The 17892-nt window shown below is 34.7% G+C and overlaps 1 protein-coding gene across 31 annotated transcripts in view; it reads left to right on the top strand.

Moving 5' to 3' along the window:
* Positions 1-17892, top strand: part of EPB41 (erythrocyte membrane protein band 4.1) — a 210193-nt gene that overhangs the window by 151040 nt on the left and 41261 nt on the right. For 16 of the 31 annotated variants that reach the window (XM_031962445.1, XM_031962435.1, XM_031962419.1 and 13 more), the window contains exons 12-16: positions 6081-6292; positions 10435-10491; positions 10664-10705; positions 11605-11667; positions 17419-17595. In XM_031962445.1, coding sequence (XP_031818305.1) covers positions 6081-6292; positions 10435-10491; positions 10664-10705; positions 11605-11667; positions 17419-17595 — 551 coding nt within the window. The remainder of the gene's footprint in view (positions 1-6080; positions 6293-10434; positions 10492-10663; positions 10706-11604; positions 11668-17418; positions 17596-17892) is intronic. The other 15 variants (XM_031962425.1, XM_031962437.1, XM_031962440.1 and 12 more) reach the window with 7 other exon arrangements.

Below are 17892 nucleotides of genomic sequence, written 5' to 3'. Positions count from 1 at the left end.
GTTTATAATGTATGTTACATACATATGATTTCATTTCTTCTTCACAATCTGATATAGTAGGTAGGTGCTTCAAGTATTATCTGCATTTTACAGATGAAGAAATTGAGACTTAGAGAGTATAAATAATTTGCCCCAGGACACCAAATAGTGAATGGTAAGACAGCCTCATACCAGGCCTTTTAATTCCTAAATCCATTGGTTCTCCTCCCCCGCCCCCCACTGTATCACTGAGGAGCTTTATTAACTACTCTTTATCTGTTTTAATTTATCAATTTAGCATTGGAAGTTATCTAATTTAGCTATTAATTGAAGCATGAATACCCTCTGAGATTCTATGAATTCTTCAATGGTACCTCATCATTCTGCTGAATCTGCTCTCTCCAAAGTTACCAGTTTTCTCTTAATTGCCAGATCTGATTGCCTTTTCTCAATCCTTATCCTTCTTGGCCTCTCTTCTCCTTGTACATTGTTGATCACTGTCTTTTTCTTGAAATTCTCTTCTCTTTGGGTTTTTGTGACATTCTTTTCTCCTGGTTCTCTTCTTACCTCACCAATATCCTCATTCTCCGTTTCTATATTTTCATCTATATCACACTTGATAATCCTAGGTAGTTCCCCCAAACTCTATACTGGTCCTGATGAGGACCACATCTAATCCAGAAACCCCCATTAAGGGCTGGTCAGTTCTCTGAAAGCCCCCATAGGTGTGAATCATAACACACTTGAAAGAATTACAAATCAGTCTTTACTGATGCAGATGTAGCTTGTAAATTGAGAATGAAATAAATCAGAGGGAAGAGGAGAAAGATCAGAGAATGCAATTGCCTCTCAGTCTCCTTGTATCATTACCATCCACTCACATGAAGGGATCTGTTCTGCTGGTCAGAATTAGATTCCTAGCCCCCACTCATAGGTGACTCCTGTAACATGGACCCTCCTCTCTTTTCCATGTATACTATTTACTTGATGATCACATCAGCTCCCATTGAGTTAACTAAAATCTCTATGAAGATGATTGTCATATCAGCTTATCCAGCTCTAACCTCGCTCTCCTGACCTATGTTCTATCTCCCAAGTACCTTTCAGACATGTTGAGCTAGTTGTACCATAGACACACAGGTGCCTTATTTATCTTCTGTTTAAGAAAATTAAATACTATACTCCATATAAGTAACTTTCCAAATATATGAAAGAAATTTGTCCTTGAAAACTGTAAGATTTATTTTTATTTTATTTGAAAGATTTATAGGATATCTCAGTCCAAAACTTAACTCTAATTATTTTTCCATCCAATCCCTCTTCCCTTCCAAACTTCTTTATCAGTATCAAAGGCACCACAATTTCCCCTACGACTCATACTCATAACCTAAGTTTTGTCCTCAACTCTTTACTCTCACCCATTCTCCCATATTTAATCAGTTACCAAATCCTGTTGATTCTACTTTTGTAATGTCTCTTCTCTATGCCAGAACTTTTTAAACTTTTTCCATTTGCAACCCATTTTCATCCAAGAGGTTTTTAGGCAATCCCGAGGTACCTAAATGTATAAAGTAAGCATACAAATCAAACATTTACTGATAACAAATCATAATTTTGTGACCCCAACATTCTGTTACTTGATCTCATATAGGATTGTAACCTACAGTGTAAGGAGTTTTGATCTATGCCTCCTGCTCTCCTCTGATACAGCCATCACGAAATGAAGACCCTCTTCACCTGTGCCTGGATTATTGTGATACCTTCTGCTTAGTCTCCCAACCTCCAATTTTTTGCCACTTTTTGCTGCACTCAGCTGCCAAAATGATTTTCCTTAAGATTTGACCTTGTTACCCTTCTATTCAATGAAATCCAGTAGCTGTTTCCTCCATATAAAACGAAGTCCTTTCAGACTCTTGAAGCCCTTCAGAATATTTTGAAGTGCTTCCTCCCTTTGCTGTCTTTTTATGCAAAAGTATATTACTCCACTCCACTCCACATACTCTGCAATTCAGGGACACTGACTTCCTTTAACACAAGATATTCCATTTCTTAATGGTGAGCATTTTCTCTGGTTGTCCTCCATCCCTGGAGTGTTCTTCTTCCTCAACCCTGCCACCTCACTTCCTTCAAAGATAAATAAAAATCTCACCTTGTGCAAGAAAACTTTCCCAGTTTCCCTTAGTGCTAATGCCCTTTCTCTGGGATTATTTTTAATTTATCCTGGATCCATCTTATTTGTATAACATATTGTAGTTATTTACATGTTGTCTCTCCTATTATGCTAAGAGTTCTTTTATGGTAAGGATATTTTTTAGCTTTCTTTGTATCCCCACTGCTTTGCATACAATGCCTGGCACATAGTAGGCTCTTAATAAATGCTTATTGTCTTGATGGACTTGGGCTGATCCTTTATGAGGTATTATTTTGAATTTCTTAAGGGTAAAACAGTTTCATTTGTTCTGTTTTTTAAGGAATAACAAAATTATGTAATGTCTGAGATTCCCTCTGAAGCTATAACGCTTTCAAATTTTGCAGTTTTTAAGGATTATTTAACTTATTTGGAAAGTTTACTTATGAGTGCAGTGCTTAATTTTCTTAAACTAAAGATAAAGAAGACACAATCATAAGCATTATATATAAATACATACATATATACACATAAATATATATATCATATGTATATATGGAAATGTTTAGTTATGTCCTTGAAACTAGAAATTAAATTTAAAAAAGGAAGAGATATTATAATAGGTTAAAAAAAAAAAAAAAAGGTCTAGGACTCAAACCAAAAGAGGGGGCTTTCTAAATATGCTTTAGATTTCCTTGAAGATTATCAGTTCTTCATCATTATGAATCTTCAGATAAAGGGTAGAGAATTATCAGGCTGTAGACTAGAAGACTCCTGATCAAATAGAGGATGGATTAGATGTGGTCCCTTTCTCTCTGTGCTACTGTAAGTTATTGATCTTGCTATTCTAAGCTTGTACCTTTTTTTCATCCTTTTTAAACCATTCCACACAGTTTCTCCCTTGTGTACAATTGAAAACAGATTGGTCTGATGGTCCAGGGTACAAAGAATTTGATTCTTAGAGATGAAAAAAGAGACTAGAAAGAGATAAAAGGGACCAGTTTTGACCTTTTATCCCTTTGGAGGAGTGATGTCTAGAAGTTTTAAAATTCATGCTATTTTAAAAACAAAACAAGGCCAGATGTTGCATTTCAAGGGGCTTTGAATCTGGTTCATGTATCTGCAATTATAGACACTGAAAAGCAATAGGAATTTAGAAGAATCTGAAATTTCTGAAATCTAATTCACTTTGACACATTCTAGAAACAGAGAGGAATCAAACATGAACCTTATCTTCCTAAGGATTATAGTCTAGCAAGAGGGAATTGGATACACAGACAGACACACGTGTGAGTATATCTACACATACTAACTATATACTAGCTATAGTGCATAGTAGAATATAAAAGCCTAAGTAAGTCCTTAGTGCTGTAAATGGGCAGAGCAGTTCTTTCTAGAGGAACCTAAATCTATAAAGATTATTAAGGTCTTCCCTAATGTTTCTGGAAGACATTGGGATCATAGGATTTCATCCTGGATTTCAATTAAATGCATATTTATTAGGTATCAAATGTATGAGGGAATTGGGTGAAGCATATTGAAAATGCTTCTCTCTTTTGGCATTTAAAACTCTTCTTTAATTACCTGATTCCAACTTACTTTTTCTAGGCTTATTATACATTTCTTTCTTTCACATATTCTGTGTTTCAAAAAGACTGACTTAATGTTGGTGATATACCCAGTATTCTCCCATTTTCATACCTTGTTACTAGTTTCTATATTCCAAGCCTAGAATCCACTTTTTCTTTATCTCTTTCTCTTCAAATCTCTTGTTCCCTTCAAACCTGAGCTCAAGCATCACATCCTACTTGGTTTCCTTTGCCTCTCTCAAGCTAATAATAAGTAGACTTCTTCCTGGAAATTGACTTTTATTTATTTAGTAGTTTATGTATTATTTCTTCTGATAGATTGAGTTCCCTGAGAAAGGAACCATTTTTGTCTTTGTATCTTCCACATCTATCATAGTGCCTGGAATACTATATGTACTTAATAAAAATGCTTGTTGTTTGCTTGAACAATAAAAAACTGTATAGCTTCTGCCCTTTAAGGAGCTTAGAGTGAAATAGATTATTTCATGCATAGAAATAAAAAGAAATTAATGATAGAATGTGATAGGGACAAGGGACTCTAAGAAAGTTTGGGGACAGAGAGATTTTTTTTTTAAATTATTATTATAGCCTTTTATTTACAAGATATATGCATGAGTAATTTTTCAGCATCGACAAATGCAAAACCTTTTGTTCCAATTTTTTCCCTCCTCTCCCCCAGATGACAGGTTGACTAATACATGTTAAATATGTTAAAGTATAAGTTAAATGCAATATATGTATACATGTCCATGCAGTTATTTTGCTGTACAAAAATAATCGGATTTTGAAATAGGGTACATTTAGCCTATGAAGGAAATGAAAAATGCAGGTAGACAAAAATAGAGGGATTGGGAATTTTATGTAGTGGTTCATATTCATCTCCCAGAGTTCTTTCGCTGGTTGTAGCTGGTTCAATTATTACTGCTCTTTGGAACTGATTTGGTTCATCTCATTATTGAAGAGGGCCACGTCCATCAGAATTAATCATCATAGAGTATTGTTGTTGAAGTGTATAATGATCTCCTGGTCCTGCTCATTTCACTCAGCATCAGTTCTTGTAAGTCTCTCCAAGCCTTTCTTACCGAACAATAATATTCCATCATATTCATATACCACAATTTATTCAGCCATTCTCCAATTGATGGGCATCTACTCAGTTTCCAGTTTCTAGCCACTACAAAGAGGGCTGCCACAAACATTTTGGTACATACAGGTCCCTTTCCCTTCTTTAAGATCTCTTTGGGATATAAGCCCAGTAGAAACACTGCTGGATCAAAGGTTATGCACAGTTTGATAACTTTTTGAGCATAGTTCCAAATCGCACTCCAGAATGGCTAGATGTATTCACAATTCCACCAACAATGTATCAGTGAGGGAGATTATTTTTCAACTGGGGGCAAGAATAATAATCTGTATTCCTGTTGTCCCTGAAGATATACAAAGTACTTTTCTCACTACTCTTTGAGGTAGCTAGAATAAGTGGTCTTTTACATTTTACAGCTGAGGAAACTAAACTTCAGTAGTCATTCAGCTTATCTTAACTCTCAATCCCAAGCTTCCTGAGTTCCCAGCCAGTGCTTTCCACTTTATCTCCTTATAAAAAGAGTAGCAATTGAGCTGGGCTTTAAGGGTAGAAAAAAAAAAAATTAGCATGCATAGATGATAAGGAAATGCATTTCAGGAAATTCTTCATGAAGACATGAAGTGAAAGAATAAAAGTCACATTAGTGGTTCCTTTTAGCTGGAGCATATAACATGTAAATGAGAGTTATAAGATGAAATGAAGCTGGAAAGGTAGATTAGAACTAAATCATAGTGGACTTTATTGGCCAACTTAGAAAATTTGTATTTTTTCCCCTTTAGGTAGTAGAGAGTCACTATAGATTTCTGGGAACCAATATGACTAAATTTTGGCAGTTCAGTGTGAAGGAAGACTGAAGACAGGAAGATAATCTTTTAGACTACTCTAAATAAATCTGTTGCTGTAGTTGAGGTGAAAAGTAATAATGACCTGAATTAGTGGTGACAATGTGAATGTTACACATGAGAAAGATGGGGAGGTAAAGTCAATAGTTATCTAGTAATTTTTAAGTTCTTACTATGTGCCAGATAGCAGGACTTGACAACTTGATTAGATGTGGGGTAAAGGAGAAAAAAGAGTCAATGATGAATAGGTTTTTAGGCCTGAATGACTACATAATATCCCTGTGGCAATTACAGAGATAGGGGAAGAAGGAAAGGCCTGACAGGTGGAAAGATAAGTTTTGGACAAACATACACAGCATGAGTATGACTACAAAAGATAGCTCCTTTGTCCAGTGGTTTTTGAGATGGGTCATTATGAATCTTGCCTTCATTTCACTTGTTCCCTTCTCTCTGTTAAGCCGGAGCAGTAGAGACACCAGACCGAAGTCCTCGGCCTACCTCAGCACCAGCCATTGCTCAGAGCCATGGTCCAGAAGTCAGCTTCCCTAGTACTTCAAATGGCAAGAAGCCCATAACCTCTAAAGTGCAGAAGGAAACTGTGAAGGTAGAGATAAAAAAGGAAGAAGTGGCACCTGAACAAGTGGAACCAGAACCCACTGAAGTATGGAAGGTATTTATTACCCTAGTTTGGTATTTCTCTGGAATGCCTGGTCCCTATGCTCTTTCTAGTTAACTGATGAGGTTTCAGAGCACTTCCTTTGTTTTTCTGTAATGAGGGTGGGGTGGAGTTATATCAGTGGATATGTAATGAGTAGGTATTTGATTCAGAATTTTAGACTTGAAAAAGATATTAGAGGACATCCAGTCCAGGGCTTCTGAAGCTTTTTTTTTTGCCCTGGATCCTGTTTTCAGGATTGTATTTTACATATATGTATATATGTATGTGTGTGTGTGTGTGTGTGTGTATATATATATATATATATATATATATATATATATATATGAAAGTACATAAGGTTTTAAAAGAAACCAATTATACTGATAGATCATTATCAAAGTATATATTTTTTTAAAAGCTGGTTCCCAGATTAAGCCAACTTCTTCATTTTACATATAACTCCATCATTTTACATAACTATTCTCTAATAGTTTTATTGGTAAATGGCAGAGCTGGAACTGGAATCCAAATGTCCTGATAACTAACAGGTGTTCCTTCAACTTGCACCCTTCTCATTTTTCTTCTTTTCTTTTGAAATAATTATGTCACCAAGAGAAAGGACTCCTTAAAATTTGTATTGATATCTTTTGTTTTTTACATCTTAGATTTTTCCCATATCCCTTCCCTTCTTCCTTCCCAGATAGAAATTCCTTATAACAGAGACTTTAAAAAAATTTTTAAAAGAAAAATAAGAACAAGAAAAACCGACAAAATCAATCAATCAATACATCAAATAAACTTTAGATTTTATGCAGTATCAATATCTATGCACCTCCCCATTATCATAAAAGTCTTGCTAAGTCTAGAAAACACCTATATGGTTGAAGTCTGCACAAGTGTTCCAGAATAAATCGTATGTGTCTACTTGATACAAAAAGTATGTAAAAGTCCAGATTTACAAAACTAAATGATTATTTGATTTACTAAAGTATTTTTTATGATACAAAACTTTTTTTAATGAAAGTTCTTTAAGTAGTAAAGTTTAAATGACTTTAAAAATAATCTTGTATACATACAATTCTTCCAGAATATGTATATTTCATAAAACAAGGTCCATTTGTATGCTGAATTTTTAAGAGTTGCCTCAACAATGAAGAGAAGCTATTCTCCTGGCTCTAAAGTGATGGTCCATAGCCTCTTTGTAATGCATTAAAGGAGATGAGATAACTTTGTACATGTTGACAAAGCTGGTTAAGCATGTCTATGCATTATTAGTCCTGAGGTCTTCATTTCACTTCATTGGAGAAAATACAAATCCCACTGTAGATAACATAAAATTTGAGAGAAGAATGTGTTGATCTTTTTAGAAAGGATTTTAAATTTTATCAACCAATTAAGAAATCTGATCCCAGTAGACTCTGAGGAAGTTCCACCCCCTTGACAATTTAATTAACCGTGCCCTTTTTATCCTAATCTATCACCTGGAGTGCAGATGAGACTGGCTTCTTTTATAGACTTAGAATCACAGAAAATTAGTCCTGAAGAGGTACCTTGGAGGTCAAGTAGTTCTTCCTCTTCATTCTAGAAACCAGCAAGGTGGGGCCCAAAGAAGAGAAATTACTTGGGCAGGTCACCTAACTAACAGTTTGCAAGTCTGAAATTCAAAACCAATTCTCTGTAATTCTTCCTTGGTATGTACCCTCATTTAAGTGGTGGGACTGAGTCTTCTAGCCTATTTGTCACTATGTAAATGTAGTTCAGGTAATCTCATTGTAATCTGTTGACTCTAAATTCAGTGTTGATTATACTGTGCCATAGGATCTCAAACGATAAAATTAATTTTAAGGATTTATTTTGGGGGGGGGGACTATTTTTTATGCTTTTTGAGTCTCTAACTTGGGTCCAAAAAGAGAGAATATCCATGTATATATGTACACTGACTATGCAAACAATTTTATGGCTATCTAGTTCAATATCTTGGGACAGCTAGAGTTCTAATCTGGCCTCAGACACTCAATTAGCTTTGTGGTTCTAGGCAAGTCTCTTTACCCTGTTTGCCTCAGTTTCTGCCTACATAAAATGAGCTGGAAAAGGAAATTGCAAATCACTCCAACTTCTCTTCCAAGAAAACCCCAAATAGGATCACAAAGAATCAGTCATAAGCAAAAAATGACTGAACTGCAAGTTCAGTATTACTAGTGCCTTTATAACAGAGGATCACAGCCTACTATTTTTTCTTGCTCATTGTACAGTTTGGCATTTCTGATGACAGTGCTTCTGCCCCTCCATCCTTTACACTGACTCTCTGGAAAATATTATAACAGTTGGCAGAAAACTATGTTATGTTGGCAATGGCTAAAACTCCTCTGGCCTTCTGCTAATTTACTTATTCTCTGCCTGCCTGTAGGACAGACATAATTTTGTCTAAGAATAGCATCCCATTGTTATTGTGACTGTAGCAGAGTGGGAAGAATTCTCCCTTGGTATGTGCCCCCATTTGAGTGATAGGACTGAGTCTTCTTGCTAATTAATCGTTATGTAAATGTACTTCAGGTAATCTCACTGTAATCAGTTGAAAGCATCTCTGATAATCTTCAATTATCTTAATTGCTCCCCATATTAACAATAACAATAATCTCTATTCTGATTTTGTTTGTAGCAAATTGGAATTGTAGCAGTGAGAAATTTGACATTCACTTAAAACCACATTTATTATATAATCCAAGTAACAAAATGACTTTGCTTTATAAAGGGAAATGATATCTATCTGATTTGGACAATATACTTCATAATAGAATCATCCATGGGAAGTGGTCTATCACTGGGCAATATTGGGTGGGGCCTAGTTTGCAGATATTGAGATCTCATATGCACTGGGTATATAGTGTTCCTTCAATACATTTAACGATGCATAGGCAGGCATAACTTGATAGACAAGTGACCATTCCCCAATCCATCTCATAGATTCCTACCTAACACTAGAACCTTACTTGAAAACAAAGCTTTCTCACTTTTATTCTATACTTAAAAGGAGATCTCAAGGCAAAAGCCATGATTATTCAAATATGCATAAATAATTTAGACACTGAAAATGAATAGCTAACAATAACAGCAATAATGATAATAGTAAAGACAATTACATGTCTAATAACTCACTGTGGTTAACAAAACATTTTTCTTACATATGCTGGTTTTTATGAGATCATAGATTTAAAGCTACCACTGACTTTTGAGAACATCTGGTCCAGCCCTCCCCTCAACAAAATGAGGAAAAAGGTCTGGAAAGGAAATATTGTCCAAGGTCATATAGATTATTATTGTCTAATAACAACCAGAATTAATCTAATGCATCTCAACTCTGCAGGTCTCAATTTTTTCATCTGTAATGTAAGAGAGTAGAACTAGATGACATAGAAGATCCTTTTTAGTTCTTATATAAGTGAGCCTATGAATTATACCCCTTTCATTAAATATCCCAATTTTAGTGACCTAGTGATCAGGATTTCAGAATGCTTACAATATTTATTCTCATCAATCTTACCTTGGGTTCTGTGGGTAACCTTTCTGTGTGCTTATTATTAAATCAATGTTAGATATAATTATAGATCCATTTCAGAACAATAAATTTTATGATTCAATATATAATTAGCTTCCCTTTTTGGTTATAAATTATATTGCATGTTATATGTGTGTTAAATTCAAATGTGAACTGTCTCTGAAATATATACTATGACTCAATTTTTTTTAACCTATGAATTGATTTTTAAAGAAATGTAAAGTCAACTATATAGATACAATGACAATTTGATTAAGGTTTTGATTTTTGGTAATTACTCTGGGTCATTTTTTCCTTTTAAAAAACATACTTAAATAAGCTTAAGCTCAATGGAATAGAACTACCTGAAATCCTCTTTCCTAATACTGTGTTCTAAATGACTTTTTTGACTTCAAAGGTGGGAAATTAAACTAATAGGTTTCTATTGGAAGTGAGTGAACCCCTTTCCTGTAATACCTTCCTCAAGACTGCATGATGATTATATATTAGATTGTGTTTTACAGCCAGCTAAAATGTTCAACTTATATGTTGGAGCAAAGCTATCCCTGAAAAACCCACTAACCTGAAATGTTTTTGCCACTTTATTTCTTAAATGTAGGTGGAAAAAACCCACATCGAGGTCACACCACCCAACATAAATGGTGACCAAATCCAGGTTTGTGCCGACAGTCGCTCTTGCTCCTTTTAATTTTTTCTGCCCCTATTTTTTTCTTCCATCTTTCTTCTTTTTTTTTTTTAAAGGTTGTAAAATGAAGTTCCTAGCAAATTTCAATGAGCCAACTTTTTATTATTTTTTCTTTTTTTTTTTTTTAATTATTGCAAAACAGCAACCTGCAGAAAAAACCGAAGATCTGATAAGAATGAGGAAGGTTAGACATTTTTCAATTTCACAGAGCAACATTGTCACTTTGTCCATGCTCACTTCCAGTGCATTAAAGAGATGGTGACCCATTCTTTTCATTGGCTTTTTGTTGGTTGAGGGCTGTCCATAACTCACTTTTGTAATGAATCATGCTCTCACATGAAGAGCAGTGATCAGCAGAGGAGACCAAAGGAAAAATAATCCTTTATTCACTTTTTTGTGAAATCTATCAGCCAGAAGGTATGATTTGGTAAAATGATACAAATGCCTATTTGTTATTATTGACAGCATTATATTCAGATTTGTCAAAATCACTACAGAAGTAGTAGCATTGCTAGAAACTGCTTTGTTTACCTATCCTCTCTTTGCTTATATAAGTGAGGTAATTAATATTTTTATTCTAGGGAAATATTATATGACATAGATAAACTTATATACCTATCTCCTACCATTAGTGGTGTTTGTCATGTAGTTTTGTCATCAAACTTGCAACCTGATGTTGAAAAAAGAAATGAGCATCTTTCTAAGATATCCGCAAGCTTCAAAGTTTTTTAAATGACTTGCATTTTTTTTCTTATTTGAAAGATCTGTGAACCTTCAGATATGTGTGTGGAAGTATGGAATTTGATGTCAAAGAAGCCAATAAAACAAGGATCACTGTCTGTTTAAATGAAATCACATTCTTCCATTAATCATAAACAAATTCATCCTTTTTTTTTTTTTAAAGTGGTAATTGTTTCTCCATTTGTCCTTGTGGTTCCATGACCATTCCATGTTGTGCCATATGCTGGTCCCAAACATTTGATTTTAACCATTTTTTGATTTGCCAATTTGCAATTTTTCCCGCAAGAACAACATTTTAATTTTTTGTGCTTTTCTGTTTTTTTCCCCCTTTCATTTTCACAGAAAAAAACAAAGAGACTAGATGGTGAAAACATTTATATCAGACATAGCAATTTAATGTTGGAGGTTTGTATGAACTTGAAGCTAATTTCAGTTGGTTGCCTGGAACCTTCTGCATTCTTTGCTGGCCTCTTTTTCTTCCTCCTATGCTGCATTTGGTTTTGCATGCACTTGCATGAGAAAATTTTAGATTTAAAAATGCTTTTGCATGTTGATAAAACATGAATATTTGCAACCATCTTTCCTGCCTTTTTAGTTTTCATCTGTCATATTTATCAGAAAAATATATGATTGGGACTACTCCATTTCAAATGGGGGATTGGTTAACCATTTGCTTATTCTCAGTAAGTTCACATCACCGCTCAAAGTCTCCTGAATTTTTCCAAAGAGGAGCATAGATCCCAAATAAAAGTTGTATTATTTTCCCCCGCTGACCTGAGACAATGTGGAAGAGACAAAGGAATGGTAAGATGGGCAAATCGGAAATATATTAAATACATTTAAATATAAGATCAGAATTCTGATGAGCTTACTAAATTCATAGTGTCCAAAACCAAAAGAAGGAAGACTAAGAATCCATATTTATTTAATTCTTGACCCCATTTGTTTTTTTTATAATAGCTTTTGTAAGGCAGATTGCACAAATACTGTTGTCCCCATTTATCCATTAGGAAACTGTATGACTTACTTGTGACTTTCAAGACAGAAATTCTTTCTATTACACTTAACCTGTTGCCATCTTAAAAAAAAAAAAAAGACACACAATAAGAAAAAGCAAATCAGGGTAAATGTAGAGAATAATATAGGAATGATGAGATAACTCGTTATTCCTAGTATTTATCAGAGTCCCCCTCCTAACCTACTATATCCTGTTCTAGATTTTTTAACAAGGCTTAAATTTGAGCAAAGAATTCTAGAACTGGCAAAAGTCAGCTATTAAGATCCCTGAACAAGACTTCAAAAGAGCTTCTATTATTCACTCTCTAGAAGGGTACTTTAACTGTCCTCAGGCTTTTGAATGCTCTTAAATAGATGCTAATGACCATATGATCACCTGAACACAGAGCAAAAAGAAGTAAGTTTAATTTTAGTATTAAGGGTTTAGCTTAAACGTAAAGAATTTTCCCACATAAAGGTTCCTTAAACATTGGAATAGATCACTGCATCAGTTTCTTTATTCTGTTTCTTTGTAGGAAATTTTTAATTGCATCAGTGATAATTTGAGGTGACTTTTTTTTTTTTTTTTTTTTAGGATTTTCCATAAAGCCAAATAGAAATAGACCTCAACCCCTACTTGAAATATGAATCCTTTCTTTGATGTACCTGACGTGATCATTGACCTTTTAAGATCATTAAAACCTCCACTGATAAAGAATTTTCATTACTTGCTTAGGCAACCCATTCCGTTGTTAGATATTCTTAATTTTAAAGAACTTTTTCTTATATTGAGCTAATCTGATGTCATAATGTCATTCTGACTGAAGAAAAAAAATTAGATAATCTGACATGTTCTTTCCTAACCTAAAATATCCTGACCCTATGATTAAAGAAACAGAGAAATTTTACTAGCATGATATTGTGTTGTGTGCAACAAATTAGACACAGTTCTTGTACCTTGAGAACTTATGATCTGAAACAGTATTGATCAGAATACTAAACACTTGCAGACAAATGAATAAAACATTTATCTAAATCCTAATTACTTATATCAGACATACAGAGGGATAAGTGCATTTAGCAAATTACTGGGAAAGGTCTGATCAAGTGAAATCACTGCCTTTCTTCCATTTTGGGAGAGTGTAGGTTAATGAATCAGTCATTCCAAAAACATAGATTAAATACTACTCTTCATATAGCACTGTTCTATGATCAAGGCAAATTGTGAGCTGTTGGAAGGAATGAGAATTCTTTCTTAAATATGCCAGTAGCTTAATATATGGCTTCTGTCAGTTCATTTAGCCTTGCTTAGTTGTTTCTTCATCTGAATTGCATCCAGATAGTAACCATCAATCTCAGATTGTTGAATTATTCTGTTCCCCTTTGCCAGCTCTGTGTGCATTTTTAATATATAGAAAGATAGGCTTCATGCTCGAGATCTTACTCCATTTAATTCTCAGAAACTGTTAAGAATTTTAATTCATACTCTTTTATTTTCACTTTTGTTGATAGTACTCTCCAAAGAGGAATCTCATAGCCAGGTTTAGGAGATACCCATATAAGCAGTCCCTTCCAGATAAAATAAAATGAGAGTCCTGTGGACCAGGGATGACTCAACATTTCTTTTTCTTTTTTTTTTTTTTTTTTAAATTATAGCTTTTTATTGACAAAACATATAGCATGGGTAATTTGTCAACATTGATCCTTGCAAACACTTCTCTTCCAACTTTTCTCCTCCTTCCCTCCACCTCCTCCCCTAGATGGCAGGTAGTCTCATACATGTTAAATATGTTAAAGTATATCTTAAATACAATATATGTATACATATTTATACAGTTGGATGACTCAACATTTCACATGGATTATTTCAAACTTTAGCAGATTCACTGGGTTCAACCCAACTTATATGTACATGTGTAGGAGTGGGCTAGTTGGCTCAGGCTCCAGCGGCTGATGATAACAAAATTGCATTTGCTAGACTATTTTCTTTCATCCCTCCTCCAGCAAGAACCTACAGTACCAATCATATATTTATCCTGTGTTTCATAGAGTGTTGTGGCTTCCAAGATTGACAGTGTTCCTATGTGTGATGTGCTTTTATTTTTTCCTCCTAGCATTTCATTAATAGTCATGAGAGGGGATTCCTAAACAATTATGTGTGTGTTTTAAAATAGAAATTATTAACCATCTTTTGAAAACATTTCTATTTAATAAAGATTTTTGGTTTAATTAATGCTGAAATTATGAGATTGGGTTGATCAGTAAAATTAAATAACCTTTGGATTGTTGAGGAAATTTAGCTGATAATACTTCACTGCTTCCTCTGAGGAGAAAGTTTTCCCTCTTCCATAGAAATATCTTGCAAGTTATCTGTCACTGAGCAAGGTATTGCTCCCATTTGCTATTTTTATTCCTGCATTCAAGTTCACTTTTAAATTCTTCTGTCTCTTCTGCCCTCATCTTCCAAAATAATTGCACACAGTAAATATCTTTGAAATGGTTGCCTCCAAAATTTCTTCATTCTTACTAAATCTCTACCACATTCCATTCCTTCTCCCTTCATCCCCAAGTTTCCCAGAGAATTAACTTAACCTACTAAGAATCTCCTAGCTTTATAGTATAGAGTTAGATTTGGAAGGAACTTAAGAGATTGAGGGCTAGGAAGGTTATTGATTGCCCAATATTATATGAGTGGTAAAATAGCCAGAATTCAAACTCAAAGCCTCCAACTCCAAATCTCATATCTTTCCATTTTGCTGCCATTGAAAGCCCTCATCATATCAGGACCCAAATCATGTTGAAAGCTTGGCAGGACTGATATAGCAGTCAACATTTTTAATCATTAAAGAACTTCTATGTACAATTCTAGTTTGATAGGGGCTTTTCTTTTGCTGAATTTTGTTTTTTTGGTTCTTTTTTTTTTTTTTTTTTTTTTTTTGCTTACCATTTAAATACTTTTGATTTTTAAGAAGTTGTTCTTCACCTTTATTCTTCATCTTCTTCATGCTTTTAATTTCTAAACAGGAACCAGGTCATCAGATGCTACATTCTTACTGGCCTCCAGCTTGTTTATGCTTTTCCTTAGTTAGTAAACATATATCTCATTTGCTCTCTTTACTGAGACAAAAATTCCAATTGTCATTCTTCAATGTATGCATGAGAAATACCCACATTTCATCCCAGCACTCAGGAAGTACTCTGAGGAAAGAGGCACAGGATCTCCTCTCCTGGATCAGCCTTTTCTTTGACTGTAAAGCAATAATTCATAGTTCAGCCTAATGTAAGTAAGTGGATAAATGGATTGAATAGCAATTGAGTTTAGTAAGCAAACCATAAATCCAGAATCAAAATTAGGGTTCTTCTACTGATTTTTTCCCCCTATCCCAATGCTAATTTCCTTTTGTATTGCTTTTGAAAACATATATTTTTAAAAACAAAGCCTCTAAAAAGAGCTTTGTACAAATATTGTTTTAAATGAATTTCATTTCTCTTGTAAAAAGAGACTTTTTTCTAAGGAGCCAAATGAAAGTCAGTCCCAAAACATGTTCATTAAACCTGGAAGTAGAGTTAACATCCATCCACCTCCTGAATACATAGCTATGCTGATAAGAAATAAATTCCTGGGATTTTTAGCAACTATTAAACATATAGATCCTCCCAGATATTTTGAACCAAAGCATGGCTTTTGAGTTCTTTTCAGAAAAAGGAAAGAAAGGGAGAATCAAAATTCTTCTCTTCAAAAAGTAGCTGCTAGGCATTTTCTGGTAAGGACCTTCTTTGGAGAACTGAATGCTTTTTAAAGTCATTTTTCTTGCCTCTTCTTAGTTCCTGTATCTTAGTGTATCCCTGCCTCCACCATTGCTCCAGTCATACAATTTTCTTACTTTCGATTCAGTTTAAACACCTACTATATGCAGAGTATTGTGGTTTTTGCTTGGGATAAAATTATAAAAATAACAAAATAAGCCTCCATTCTTCCTATGAATAACTATTAGATCTTGCATATCTTTCTTGAGGATATTCCCTCTGGTTCCTGTTCCCTCCTTCTGATTATGGAGCTTTCATATCTAAGGGTCAATGAACTTTGTCCCCCTTACCTCTGTTGGGGAGACACACAAAATCTTAGATAAACTTTTATTGGCCACACCTGCATCCACAGAAAATTTTAATTTAGTTCATTACCTTGAATTGTACCTGGGAGTGAAGAAAAAAATCAGTAGAGAATGGAAGACGAAATTGGTAGAGAATTTTCCAGTATCATGTGAATCAGAACCCAGATAGATGAGGTGTTATATCCGGTAGCAACTATGATTAATTTCAAAGGTTAGCAGGAGTTAGAGTGAAGGTTATCTTTAAGGATTACTGTGATGAACTTTATATCATATCAGAAAAGATGGAATCCAACCTGTCTGTAAAATAAAAATAATTTTTTAAAATTAGTGGCCAAAGGCATGCCTTGTATTACTATAGCTGCTGTTGGGGAATCTATGGAAATATCTATAAATCCTGAGATAACCCAACATTATCCCATTCGTGATAAAAATGGATCTCACTCTTAGTGTTGGAATTCTATTCTTTGTCATAGCAACCTGCAATAATCTGCTTTCCTTTTATCATCATCTCCATCCTGCCTGAGCTTATCCCAGTTCAGTGTCACCTAACCCAGAATGAGGCTGATTAAATTGAGAAACCATCCGCATTAATTGGATTGGGTGATGGAGAGCTGGGTTTATCTTCTCTCCAATATCAGGACATCATAGGAGAAAGGAAAGATGTGAAATAAATAAAGGAACTCTTTATGGGTGTTTGACAAGTCTTAGAATCTTAGCACTGGAGGGGACCTTAGAGGTCATCCTAGTCCAATGCTGCCAGATTAATGAGACAACATCTTTGATCAAATCAAATTGTTCCAAGATGCCCTCTGGTCATGATGCTTATCTGCTTCTAAGAAAAGCGCCTTGTTTTTAAAAAGAAAAGAAAAGAAAACAAGGCCACATACCCCAGTGGTATATTTTCAGTTTTAGTGCAACTATGGATTTGGCAACCTATCTCCTGGATGTGGTGTGTTTTCTGCCAGGGCCCACTGCCTCTGATGGGTTATTTTTGGTCTGGTTTTATCCTCAAATGTTTATTGTTTCACTCTTGTTTTCTCACTTATAGGATTTAGGCAAGACCCAGGAGGAGATCCGGAAGCATCATGCCAGCATTAGTGAGCTCAAGAAGAGCTTCATGGAATCTGTCCCAGAGCCTCGGCCCAGTGAGTGGGACAAGCGCCTGTCCACTCACTCCCCTTTCCGGACACTGAACCTCAATGGGCAGATTCCCTCAGGAGAAGGAGTGAGTACTGGGGAATAAGATGTCAGGACATGTGAAAAATGAGATTTTTCTGTATTCTCAACTGGAAAGAAAGTGTAGATAAAATATTTTATGTCCTATGATATTGCTAGAGCTTTGAGGTATTTCTAGTGAGCACTTTTAAATTTTATAGGCCACTCAGATGGACTGTAAGAAACAGTGCCTGGCTAACAATTGACTGGACATTGAGAAATCTTTCTACCAGTATACTCTTAATTGCATTAGTGAATGCAGTGTCAATCAGCAAAATGGTTAGATTTAAACCATTCTAAAGGAAAG

The sequence above is a fragment of the Sarcophilus harrisii genome, chromosome 3 (genome assembly GCF_902635505.1).
Source record: "Sarcophilus harrisii chromosome 3, mSarHar1.11, whole genome shotgun sequence".
In the NCBI taxonomy this organism is placed as follows: domain Eukaryota; kingdom Metazoa; phylum Chordata; class Mammalia; order Dasyuromorphia; family Dasyuridae; genus Sarcophilus; species Sarcophilus harrisii.
Note: the sequence above shows the minus strand (reverse complement) of the source record. Positions and strands in the feature narration are given on the sequence as shown.